Source organism: Monodon monoceros, unplaced genomic scaffold (genome assembly GCF_005190385.1).
Source record: "Monodon monoceros isolate NGI ecotype Baffin Bay Population unplaced genomic scaffold, NGI_Narwhal_1 Super_Scaffold_5, whole genome shotgun sequence".
Classification (NCBI taxonomy): Eukaryota; Metazoa; Chordata; class Mammalia; order Artiodactyla; family Monodontidae; genus Monodon; species Monodon monoceros.
Genome location: NW_021703782.1, coordinates 108,612,012 through 108,624,378, shown reverse-complemented (window position 1 = coordinate 108,624,378; position 12,367 = coordinate 108,612,012). Strand labels below are relative to the sequence as shown.

General features: G+C 44.7%; 1 protein-coding gene across 2 annotated transcripts in view; it reads left to right on the top strand.

Annotated features, from left to right (window-relative positions):
- Positions 1-210: 210 nt before the first annotated feature.
- The window catches only part of RAPGEF1 (Rap guanine nucleotide exchange factor 1), a 119,898-nt gene continuing 107,741 nt past the window's right edge, over positions 211-12,367 (top strand). Inside the window, exon 1 of one of the 2 annotated variants that reach the window (XM_029201620.1) lies at positions 211-3,241. In XM_029201620.1, coding sequence (XP_029057453.1) covers positions 3,178-3,241 — 64 coding nt within the window. In that variant the 5' untranslated portion in view covers positions 211-3,177. The remainder of the gene's footprint in view (positions 3,242-12,367) is intronic. The other variant, XM_029201615.1, reaches the window with a different exon arrangement.

Below are 12,367 nucleotides of genomic sequence, written 5' to 3'. Positions count from 1 at the left end.
CTGGTCCGGGAAGATCCCACATGCCACGGAGCAACTAAGCCCGTGCATCACAACTACCGAGTCTGCGCTCTAGAGCCCGCGAGCCACAACTACTGAGCCCACGTGCCACAACTACTGAAGCCCTTGTGCCTAGACCCCGTGCTCTGCAACAAAAGAAGCCACCACGATGAGAAGCCCGCGCACCACAATGAAGAGTAGCCCCCACTCGCCGCAACTAGAGAAAGCCCACGCACAGCAACGAAGACCCAACGCAGCCAAAAATAAAATAAAAATAAATAAATTTATTAAAAAAAAAAAAAGAAACTCCGGTTAACACATTGTAGGGTGTGTTTGCGGGGGGTGGGGGGCAGGGAGCCTTCATTTGTTCATCCATTTGTTTATTCCTTCATCTGTCTGCCCATTTGTTCAGTAGTTATTAAGCACCTACTGTGCGTGGGTATTCTGCTGGTGCTGGGCGGCATTGTGTGCAGAGCATTTGACAAGTTAAAACTTTCTTCAGGTGAAAAGAGACATTAAGATGCAGGTTCAAAAGTAGAGCCTTTTTGATCTATTATGCTTTTGTAGATATTTTGAACTAAATGTCTTCTGGAAGAAATGAGGTCAGATATAATATCTGGCATTGCAGACTTGCCTAAGGAAAATTGTTACGGTTTTTGGAAGGAAACGGAAGTCTCTTCAGAGTGTACCGAAAGGGTGGGGTGTTTGCTGATGGAGTTGGGGTGGGTGCTGAACTTGAATTGGATCTTTTACCAGCTCTTAGGTTTCAGCGGCCCCCTCTGGCGCGGTCGGGGTGCGAGCCTTTGCTCTTTTGCAGTTTGTGGTTGCAGTTTGATTGGAAGGTGAGTTCATCGTACGGGTGTGAGGGAAGCGGGGTTGGCCATGGCCTTCACTGAAGCATTTGCTCTCTTTCCTGCCTGTCATTGGAGGAGTGAAACGGACCCGTGCTATTTGCTTTAAGTAGTTTGGAATCTCAGGCTGTGATTTTGTAAAAATGATTTCTGTGTTGGTAGATCAAATAGGAAACCTTAAGATCTTGTAGAGATTTGGATTTGGCTTCATTCATTTTGCATACATTGGCAGGATTATTTCTGTTTCCCTCAGAATGGGCAGGGGCTGGTGCAGCACGCTGGCCATGGCCCTGGGAGTGGTAACAGAGCACACTGAACAGTTGGAGCACTAGTGCATTTAGTGCCTCTCGAACTCCATTTCTTTGGTTCTGTGGGTCTTTTTTGGAATACTGTCTTTAAATTTTACTCTGGCTCCCACCTTGTACCCTCCAACCCCAATAGAACGAAATTCACTGTGATTATGTGCCTTTGGCTAAATTGTCTGAAGCCAGATATCGGCCATCTGAGCTAATACAGTTTCACAGTCAAAGAGTATTACAGTGTTGGTGATAACGATTTACCAAGGGATTCCTAAGTGTCCCTTTTATTTGATCCTCATTATGTTGCAGGAAGGGGGCCTTCCAGGGCCCGAGACTGAGCTCTTGTCTAACACTCGGAAATGAACTGTCCGAGGAGACACATGTGCTGACAAAGCAAGAGACTTTATTGGGAAGGGGCGCCTGGGCGGAGAGCAGCTGGGTAAGGGAGCCCAGGAAGACTGCTCTGCCACGTGGCTCGCAGTCTCGGGGTTTATGGTGATGGGGTGAGTTTCTGGGTTGTCTCTGACCAATCATTCTGATTGAAGGTCCTTTCTGGTGGCACGTGCAACCACTCAGCCAAGATGGATTCCAGCGAGGAGGATTCTGGGAGGTTGGTAGGACATGTGGACTGGCGTCTCTTCTCTCTCCTTTTGACCTTTCCCCTATTCTTCTGGTTGGTGGTAGCTTGTTAGTTCCCTGTTCCTTACCAGGATCTCCTGTGGTAAAATAACTTATGCACATTGTTACTGTCTTTGCCTGGCCAGGGCCGGGCAGTTTCAGTCAGTGTTTTCCCCTAAACATTACAGCCGGGGAGGTGGGACTACTGGCATTATGCCCAATTAACAGATGAGAAAACTATGCTCTGTTGGCAGAGGCAGAATTTGAACCCAGGTGGTTGGTCCTGCAGCCAGTCTCACCCACTGCATGTGCTCCAGGGATTCTTTAAGAGCTTTTCTACCCTCAAACTCTGGTATCTAAATCAATGAAATCTTTCCACGTACTTTGCCATTTTCTTTGTTTTTACCAAAAAGCATATTTCATGCCCTTCTTTCTTCCAGGAAACCTGTTGTTCAGAATTTAGGTGGTGTCACATTTTCTCCAGAAAAATTAATTCCAAAATAGAGTGTAAGATTGGAGCTTGAGGTTACAAACTCCTAGCTGCTTGTCCTCTGAGGTCTTTTCTTCTTTGGAAACTAAAGTGCAGTTTGCATTTTGATGTTTGTTTGTTTTTCCCTTGGAAACACAGGATTAATGAAGTCAGCTTGTTTTCTCTCTGATGGAACTTGTCACCTGATGCACACTGGTCTGAGGGCCAGAATCCTTAAATAGAAGGTGTGATGTTAGGGTCTCTGTGAAAATGTTTCTTGGGCTTCCCTGGTGGCGCAGTGGTTGAGAGTCTGCCTGCCGATGCAGGGGACACGGGTTTGTGCCCCGGTCCGGGAGGATCCCACATGCCGCCGAGTGGCTGGGCCCGTGAGCCATGGCCGCTGAGCCTGTGCATCCAGAGCCTGTGCTCCGCAGCGGGAGAGGCCACAACAGTGAGAGGCCTGCGTACCGCAAAAAAAAAAGAAAAAAAAAAAAAAAAAGTTTCTTGTGGCACCCCCCCAAATTGGTCTATTTTTAACTTTCAGCTTTTTGATCATCTCATTTCCCACTCCTCCCCCAAAGAAAAGCAGTGTCCAAAGTGTTTGGAAATTAATCTGAGGCTGCTGTGCCAATGAGTAACAGACTGTCAAAGGAGGGCGGAGGAAGAGCTTCCTAGTATAGACGGTACCGAGACCCACTGCCAGGGCGATAACAAGCCTTTTATTCTGATTTCCTTCCTGGGAGTGAAGGGAGTTTGAAAGGCAGAGGCAAGGACCTTCCAGAGTAGAGTTCAGGTTTTTCTTGTGAGGATTTACCAGGGCTCACCGCTGGGTGATTGGGATGTCTGAGAGATGAATCCCCTTCCAGCTAGTGACTTGGTCCGTATTCGCTGTTCAACAAAGACACCTGGGCTTGGAAGGGCCCTGTGATCCTCTGGCTTTAGAATGGGCAATGCTATTGAAAAACAGAAGCCCCTGAAACGAAGCCATCTGTGCCCCTGGAAACAAGGTAAGAAGGCCCTGTGCTTCATCTCCAGGAAGAAAGAAGGAGGCAGCCTTCTGTTGGGAAACTTTGGTTTAAAACCAGACCTGAAACTGCTTGGGGAAATACCTTTCATCAGAAAATGCTTGCAGTTCAGCATATTTTAAAGAAAATTAACAGGCAGTTCTCCTAAGGAATAAAGCGATTTGCATCTCAATGTGATGGCCTGGCTTGGCTGAGAACTTAGTTTAGTTTGAGATTTTTATTTAGTACAGCACACGTCCGTTGGTTGAAAATTTTCAGCTTTAAAAAATATCCCAAGGGGCTTGCTTCCCTGGTGGCGCAGTGGTTGAGAGTCCGCCTGCCGATGCAGGGGACGCGGGTTCGTGCCCCGGTCCAGGAGGATCCCACGTGCTGCGGAGCGCCTGGGCCCGTGAGCCATGGCCGCTGAGCCTGCGCGTCCGGAGGCTGTGCTCCGCAGCGGGAGAGGCCACACAGTGAGAGGCCTGCGTACCGCAAAAAAAAAAAAAAAAGATATCCCAAGTAAAAATTTTGATATCCAGGAGTTTGAATCTTTTGTGACAGTTTGGTTTAGAGAATGTTATTAATAGCTTTTAAATATAGCGCCTTTCTTCCAAAGAGTTCAAAGTACCTTCTATTAAAAAAAAAAACAAGTCTCATATTTATCCATCCTAGATGTCCGTGACACGGGACAGCAACACCTGTTAAAACCTACTCGGTGTCACTCAGGCTTGTGTTAGCGTCAGCCTTGAGGAGGAGAAAGCCAGAGGGGCCACACGGCAGTATGCAGTATGCAGCCCCAGGGCCTTTGGGTCTTCCAGTGCACTCGGCTGCCCTTTTCACTGTTATTAACCTAGCAGACCAGCCGTTCGCAGACCCGGCAGGCACCAGAATACCAAAGATGGTGCCCACAGGACTTCATCAGGTATTGGCTTTTTTATCTCCACTTGCCAAAAAGGGTGGAGATAGCACCTGACCTGTAGCAAGACAGTTTGAGCGCAAGCGTATGTATGGGTGTGTGTTTATGAACAGAAAAAATAAACTGGAAGAAAATGCATGGGAATGTTAATAATAGTTGTCTTTTGTGGTCAGATTATATATAATTTTTTTTCTTCTTAATAGGGAAAAGTAGGTCGGATGCTAATTTACTGTTGGGTTCCAGCCCCTCTGACTTTCCATCAGTCATTCATTCTTTGTCCAACAAGTTACTTTGAAAAAGGTATTCCTTACTGGTCCTTGATCAAATCCTGGTGTGAACAAAACAGTAATAAAAGACATTTGGGAGACAGTTCAGGAAATTTCAGTATGAACTACGTGGTAGATGATATTTGGGAACTGTTGTCTATGTTATTACGTGTGATTATGGTAATGAGTCATGTAGGAGAAGGTCCTTTTTGGGGTTGTCATGCTGAAGTATTCAGGGCTAAAGAGTTATGCTGGCTATAATTTTACTCTAAAATGGTTCAGGTGACTGAATGAACACATACATACAGATAAGAAAAACAGGATCATTTTAACAACTGTTAGAATCCAGGTTATGCATATATGAGGTTTGTTATATTTTCTTTAATGTACTTTACTCATTTGGGGGAGAAAAACATTAAAAAAAAAAAAAGCAGTTGCTGCTTACATCATAGTACCTTGTCCTTCAGAAGAATGAATCTTAGCAGACATGGGTATTTACTGGTGGGTCAGGATGTAACACTCTTTCAGTGCCATGTGGCCTGGTATCTCCAGCCACCAAGAAGAAAATTGGCATTGATCCAATAACTCAAATCGCTTTTGTAACAGGAATTTAACATTTTACTTACTTTTAAGTTGTCTCTGGTCTTCCTTAGAAAATGTGTGAGTTAAAACTTCTTAATACTTCCATAGGAAGCAGCTGGGCTTACAGACAAAAATGAAAGCTTTTGTGTTTTGTTGTGTTGTTTAGTTGTGTTCAGAAATTTAAATGAGAGGAGTTGATAGTAGGGATTTCAGGATCCACTGTGAATTGGGGATAAAAAGAAGAGCAATTAATTGCCCCTGATTTCTAAGTCTTCACAGATCCCATTTACCAGGGCCGTGTCTCTGCCAGTGTAGGGATTTGTTGGTTTGAGCAGGGTAGACCCTGGACCCACCGTTTGTTCTCCAGTCCAAGGATCCACAATAACAATGGTGTGGAGTTTATTTATTCTTCACAGCTTGTCTGTTTGTCTTTGTCTTTAAAGGTTGTTTATATTTTGGAACTGGGATTTTGGAACAATGGTTAGGAATGATTTAGTGCAGGGGTCCCCAGCCCCTGGGCCAAGGACCAGTGTCGGTCCTCAGCCTGTTAGGAACTGGGCCGCACAGCAGGAGGTGAGCGGTAGGCGATTGAAGCTTCATCTGCTCCGCATCGCTCACGTTACTGCCTCAACCATCCCCCCTCACCCCCTACCCCCCCGCCCAGGTCTATGGAAAAATTGTCTTCCGCGAAACGGGTCCCTGGTGCCAGAAAGGTTGGGGACCACTGATTTAGTGGATCCCAGCCACCACCCTGACCCTGATGTGAGTGCATTTTTCGAAGTCCAAGCTCAGTGGATGGATGGCACCAGTCTCTAGAGCAAGCAGCGTGGTATCCTTGTCTGCTTTAGGGGCAAGTGAAACTGGGGCACGTCCTTGTGTGCCTTTGCTGCAGGCAGCTGGAACTGCCCAGCCTGCCCCTGACTTCTGTCCGGTCTGTGTGTTGACCTGCGATGGCAGACTTTAACCAGAGCCAGACAGTCGTGATTAGGAAGGTCAAATGCAGAATAAATTCTGAAGGGACATTGAAAGGAAATCAGTATCTGCCTTTTGGATCACTTGTGTTTCTGTTTCCGTGTTGTAGACCTGGAAAGTTAAAAACTGAGGTGACAGAATACTAGTTTGAGACACATGAATCTCACTTCTGCTTGCTGTCACCCTAAAGAGCATTTTACACCTAATAGAGAAATGTCTCTCTAATGATTTTAAACAGTGTGGGACGTGCATCCTTTGAAGGGACCAACATTATACTCTCTCTTATAGTTCTAGTTTTTCTTATAGCTCTCGGAACCCAAAACGTAAGAAAGAAACGGTACTGCCTTTATTGGTTTTTACAATAATGAATGCTTGCAGTGGTTGATAAATTTAAGTCATTTGCATTTCCATAGTGAGTTCTAGCAGGCCCTGTCCAAAAAAATAGGATGGGAGGTAGGATAAGGCAGTGGCTTCCTGTGATCCCAAGTGGTCCATCCAGCCAGAGCTCTGCTGCCCCTGACTTTCTGTCTGACCTTGAACAAGTGAATTTTGTAATCCCAGATCGTTTCCCCACTGTCCTTACCTCCAGTGGCCTTCAAATGACTACATTCCAGCCCTCACCACAGGGATGGGCTGGTAGAGGGCTGGTGGGGGTGGGGGTCTGTTTACTACAGTACCTGACCAGAAACCTGAGGGCTGTCTCTTGGGATCATTGTTCTGTCCTCCATACTGGCACAGCGTATGGCACTTGGTGCCCTCCGTGAGTGCACTCGGTAACCAAACTGAGTGCTGCCTGGCCTCCAGTGCTACCACGGGTATACATGAGGTACGAAAGGTGCAGCGTGGTTCCTGGTGCATGGTAGGTGCTCAGTAAATGGTATCTACCAGTGCTGGCGGGTGTGTGGTGGAAACATTCCTTCTTTGCCTTTCTCTGCCCAAAGTAGAGGCGTCGGGGGATGAAAACAGGTACACCCTCCTCTGTCCCACAGCAATTCTGAATTTACAAAGACTAAGTAAATTTATTGATGATTGTTCACACTGCAAAAGATTGCTTCACAAAAGGCACTTAAATCACAGTCGGCGTTTCGTTATTGATTCATTGACCCAGGCACCTGGGGAAACCTTCAGTTTAGAGCTAAATTGAACTGCTCTGAAATATACCTACTATCCCGTCCAGTGCTCTCAAAAGAATTCAAGACAAATACCGTATGCTAACACATATATATGGAATCTAAGAAAAAAAAATGTCATGAAGAACCTAAGGGTAAGACGGGAATAAAGACACAGACCTACTAGAGAATGGACTTGAGGATATGGGGAGGGGGAAGGGTAAGCTGGGACTAAGTGAGAGAGCGGCATGGACATATATACACTACCAGATGTAAAATAGATAGCTAGTAGGAAGCAGCCGCATAGCACAGGGAGATCAGCTCGGTGCTTTGTGACCACCTAGAGGGGTGGGATAGGGAGGGTGGGAGGGAGGGAGGGAGACGCAAGAGGGAAGAGATATGGGAACATATGTATATGGATAACTGATTCACTTTGTTATAGAGCAGAAACTAACACACCGTTGTAAAGCAATTATACTCCAATAAAGATGTTTAAAAAAAAAAAGAAGAATTCTTTGTTTCTTCTGGTCTTTTTTTTTTTTCATGAATAACTTGAAGGGTTCCTTACAGTGATCATTTTGGCTTTGGGGAATATAACACGGGCGGAAGTTTCCTTGGGAATAAAAATTGCAGCCGTAGTTGCAAATAGAATTGTTATCTCCTTCAGAAATCCCAGCAGCTCAGGGCCAAACCGGCCTGGTAAATGGAAACGTTAATGATTTGCATGTTTGTACACAGCTGGGTGTGAGCAAATGAAATTAACACCCTCGGTGGAAGAGCTGAGGCTGAAGTGTCTTTCCCAGGCGTGGGCTGACTGTGGGCTTAGCAAGGCTGGGAAGGAGATTGCCTAGCTGGGTGGGGGTGGGGACTCAAGGATTTGCATAAATTCCACATGCTCTCTGGTTCCTGTGCTGTGGGGGCGGATTTATAATTGTTTGGATTCCAGTCAGCAAGGGCGCTTAGACTTGCCTCTACAAGCTTGTACGTAGCTAGGTAGTCAAGAAGCATCTGGGGCCGCTGGATGCCTGTGTGCCAGATCATTAATATTGACGGCTTTTCTGGCCAGAGCTGGAGCCGGCCTATCTACCCCCATGCATTGTGTGGTCTGATTCCATTGCTGTGGGGCTGCAGTGCTCCAGAATGTGCAAGGGCTGGGGCTGCACTCCATTTACCTGAATCAGGGCCTTCTAGCTGAGTGAGGCGAGCCACACGACTTCACGTTTCCAAGCTTGTTTCCTAGTCTCCACGTGAGATTAATAATAATGCCTACCTCGAACGACTGTGGCGCGAAATTAAATAATTCACGTGAAGGGTTTATAGCCCTTAGCGTACACAAGCACTTAATGAATCATAGTCTTTCTTGTTATCACATGTTGCATAATAGAAAGAAAGAACCCGGCTTTTACCACGTCCGCGGGCATGGATCATGGGCCCAGATCTGTCCCAATCCCAGCTAGCAGTGTGAGTTTGGCTAACTCTACCCATTTCCTTCCCTCAGTTGAAGGGATCACATGCCAGATGATCTCAGAGGTGCCTTGTGGGCTGTGAATCAGTGACCATCAGCGCTCATCACTGCTGTTCATATCTGCAAACTCCCCTGGTGTTCAGTACCTGCAGAAAGCATCAGTTCTGCTGAACAGCATGGTCACGGGGGCGTTTTTATGGTGTTGGATCTCTTTGAAAATAGTTACTGCAGGACCAGACATAGCTGAGCTATTCCTAGTTAACTAGAATATTGAACTAAGCAGGACAGTCCATTTTCCCATCCTGAATAATGCTGAAAAGTTTTTTCATTATTACATAGTGGTTAAGAGCCTGTACACTGGAGCCCAGATGCCCCGGTTGACTCCTTGCTTCCCCACTTCTAGCTGGCTAGGTGTGAGGGTCAAGGGGTTTATACATGTAAAGTGCTTAGAACAGTACCTGGCACGTAGTATATGTCCAGTAAGTGTTTATTAGTGTTGTTATTTTTAGGCTAAGTACAGAGAAATTTCATTTTATTTTAGTCGAAAAGATGTTATGTTATTAAAGAAGAAATTGGAAAAAAATTGACAAAATGCGAAGAAGAAAATGCATATTGAGTGACTAGATCTAAAGGGCCTAAAACCTAGTGAGTGAGCAGAAGAATTAGCTGTTACTGTTCATCTTTTCCAGAGCTGCTGCACATGCATGCATATTTTTCATATGTGGTCTTCAGAGCTACTGTAATGACTGTGACATTCTATCATGTTGCTGTCCCATAACTTATTAAATCATTCACCTGCTGCTGGATATTGAAATTATTTCCCCTTTTTGCTGTTACAGGTAGGGTAACAATAAGTAGCTGTATTCATATATATTTGTGACTTGCTGGATGATTTCCTTAGGATAAGTTCCCAAGGTAAAGTTCCCAGTCCAGGAACCTGCCATGGACTATTGCTATGTTGTTTTCCAGAAGGGGTGTATCTGTTAACATTTTCTTGAGTGTTGCATAAATTTATCAGTTAGCCACAAGCACATCAGTGTTGAGCATTATCATTTTGAACTTGTTTTTCTTGTGAAACTTAAACTGTATTTACTAGTGCCATCGTGATGAGTTACCTAAAGGCATGGGGCTCAGAGAAGGGAAATGGGAAGTTCAAAAACCATTATGAGGGCTGAGAATCTATTTTTGTTTCAAAATTCTATTTTCCCATGGTCTTTTGCATTGGACTTGGCTCAGTCTCTTTCAAGTGCTGAGTTTGACGTAAAAAAAGGCATGAGAAGACTTTATTTAAGGATACTCATTTACCATCACAACTTTTTGTCTTCTGTCTCCCAGGGAGCAACGATTATTAAATACTTTAATTTCCTCACATGAAAGGGACAGAGTGAGCCCAGAAGTGTTATTAATATTTTTAGTGTAATGCTTACTGTTCAGCGGCATGACTAATGACCCAGGGTGACTAATGACCCACCTCTTCCTCTTTACTGTGTCTGTTGAGGGATGATTCGTTACCATTTTCCCCATTTGCTTGTACATCATGGGGCACCAACCCAGTTGTTATTAAAATAGATATACTGCTATTAAACAGCTTGCTTCAAACCTTGCTGCGAGGGCGGCGTGAATCAACAAGTGCAGAGCATCAGGATGTTGATGTAATGAACGAAGGTGATGTCCATGCCTGTCGGTTGTGGGGTTCCAAGCCGTGATTGGGTGTGCCCATGCATAGGCTTCAGGGTAGGAGAAGAAGTTTTCAAAGGAAAGGTTATTTAGCATGCTTTGGGCGTTGGTCTTGAGCTGGAAGAGAGTGGTAAAAATCTAAAATGATTACCTAATTTTACCAATGGAGAATTGAGGCTTAGAAAGAAGTGAAGCGACTTGTCTGAAGTCTCACAGCTGGTTTGTGGCTTAGTATCCCCTGTGTTAGGATAGTAATATAACAATGATATATAATAATGTGTGTAACAATGATATAAGACAATACAGCATATTGCATATATAATGATTATATATTTTATATTATATATTTACATGTTATAGAATATAACATGTTCAATATGTTGTGTTACAGTACATTATATATTGTGTCTACCATACATAAAGTATGCAATGTGATACAATAACAGATGTAATAATATTACAATAATAATATGTTGGGTATAATATTAAAAGAATGCTGATAGCTTCCTATATGCCAGGCGTGGTACTAAAAGGTCTGTATACATCATGGGCTTCCATTAATCATTTTTTTTGTTAAGTGAAAGATCAAATGTAGGAAATGGAAACCATAAGTGTGAAGGAATTTTTCTCATGAGAAAGGTAGGGTGTTGTTTTGGGTGTGGTAAGAAAAGGGAAGGAAACTTCGCTTTGTCATCGGATATTTCCAAATTTAGAACAATATCTATCCCTAGCCATTGGTTTTAGGATATGCGTTACCCTGGGAACATGCGTAGGATACATTTCCGTATTTGGCTGTTTCTTTTCCAGCTGTATAGAGGGTGTCACCGCTGTGGAAGATAATAGCAGCGGCCACTGGCCACTTTATATCTAATTACCTTTTGGCAGTTGCGTATAGGGCACTTGGTTTTGGAAGTCACTTCATGCTGAAATACCCAGATGATTATTTCTGGGGATTTTGTGGTCTGCAGCTGAGGAATTGGCCCCAGGATGGCACATCTGTGTCAGGGGTGGGTACACTTCTTAAAGAGCCAGATAGTGAATATTGTAGGCTTTGGCAGGGCCAGGAGGCACAATCTCTTGATTCCTATTATGAAGGAACTTATATTACCAGCTAAAATGAAACCATTTACAAATGGGAAAACCATTCTGCACTTGCAGGCTATAAACAAGGAATCTGCACAAACAACCAGGAGGCTGGCGGGATTTAGGCTGCAGGCACGAGTTTGCCAACCCCTGACCTATGGGGTCTTTTTGGTTTGGTGCTCTCTGCCATCGTTACTTGGGAACTCAGAAGCAGGTCACTCATCAGTTACCAAAAACATTCACATTTTCAAGCCAGAAAAAGGACTTAAATACCACCCTCCAGGTGACTCATTTTAAAAATTGGGATTACTTAAACTGAGCCTTCTGGTTTGTAGTCTGTCACACACCATTCAGGTCTTTATCTGTAAAAACACTTCTCGTCACTACAGTGATAAGAAAGGAGATCATGGAAGGTTTGAAGAACCCGGTGCTTTGCATATAGAGCCTTAAATAGCCTTCCTTTACCACTGAAGGGGGCACTATCCTAAAAACATCCCAAGCTTCTATACTTTCATTCATTCATTGATTGATGGATTTTCATTCATTCAACAACATTCATTGAATGGGTCCTATGTCAGGCACTATTCTACGCACAGGGGGTACCTAATGAAAAATTAAGACATCATTGCCCTCTGAAGTGTATAGTTTCATATAAACAGTAAAATATATAGTCTGTTCTGTTAGATGACAGGCATCATAGAAAGAGGGCAGGGGAGGGGATAGGAAGTCCAGGACTAGGAGAGGGATTGTTAGTTTTACAGAGGCAGGAAAGGGAGAGTGCTCAGCTGTGAGGAATCGGGGCGGAAGCGCTGAGCCTTCCGGACAAGCGCACTCCAGGAGAAAGGGGAGCTGGTGCAGGGCACCTGAGCCGACAGGAGGACGTGAGGTCAGCATGGCTGGAGCAGAGGGACTCGGGAGAGACCGGTAACACGCGAGGCCAGGGAGAAGCGAATCACGTAGGGCCTTGTAGGTGATGGTAAGGAATTTGAAGGGAGAGCCAGTGGGATTTGCTAAGGGGTAAAGTATCGGGTGTGAGAGAAAAAGAGGTGTTTTGGCCTG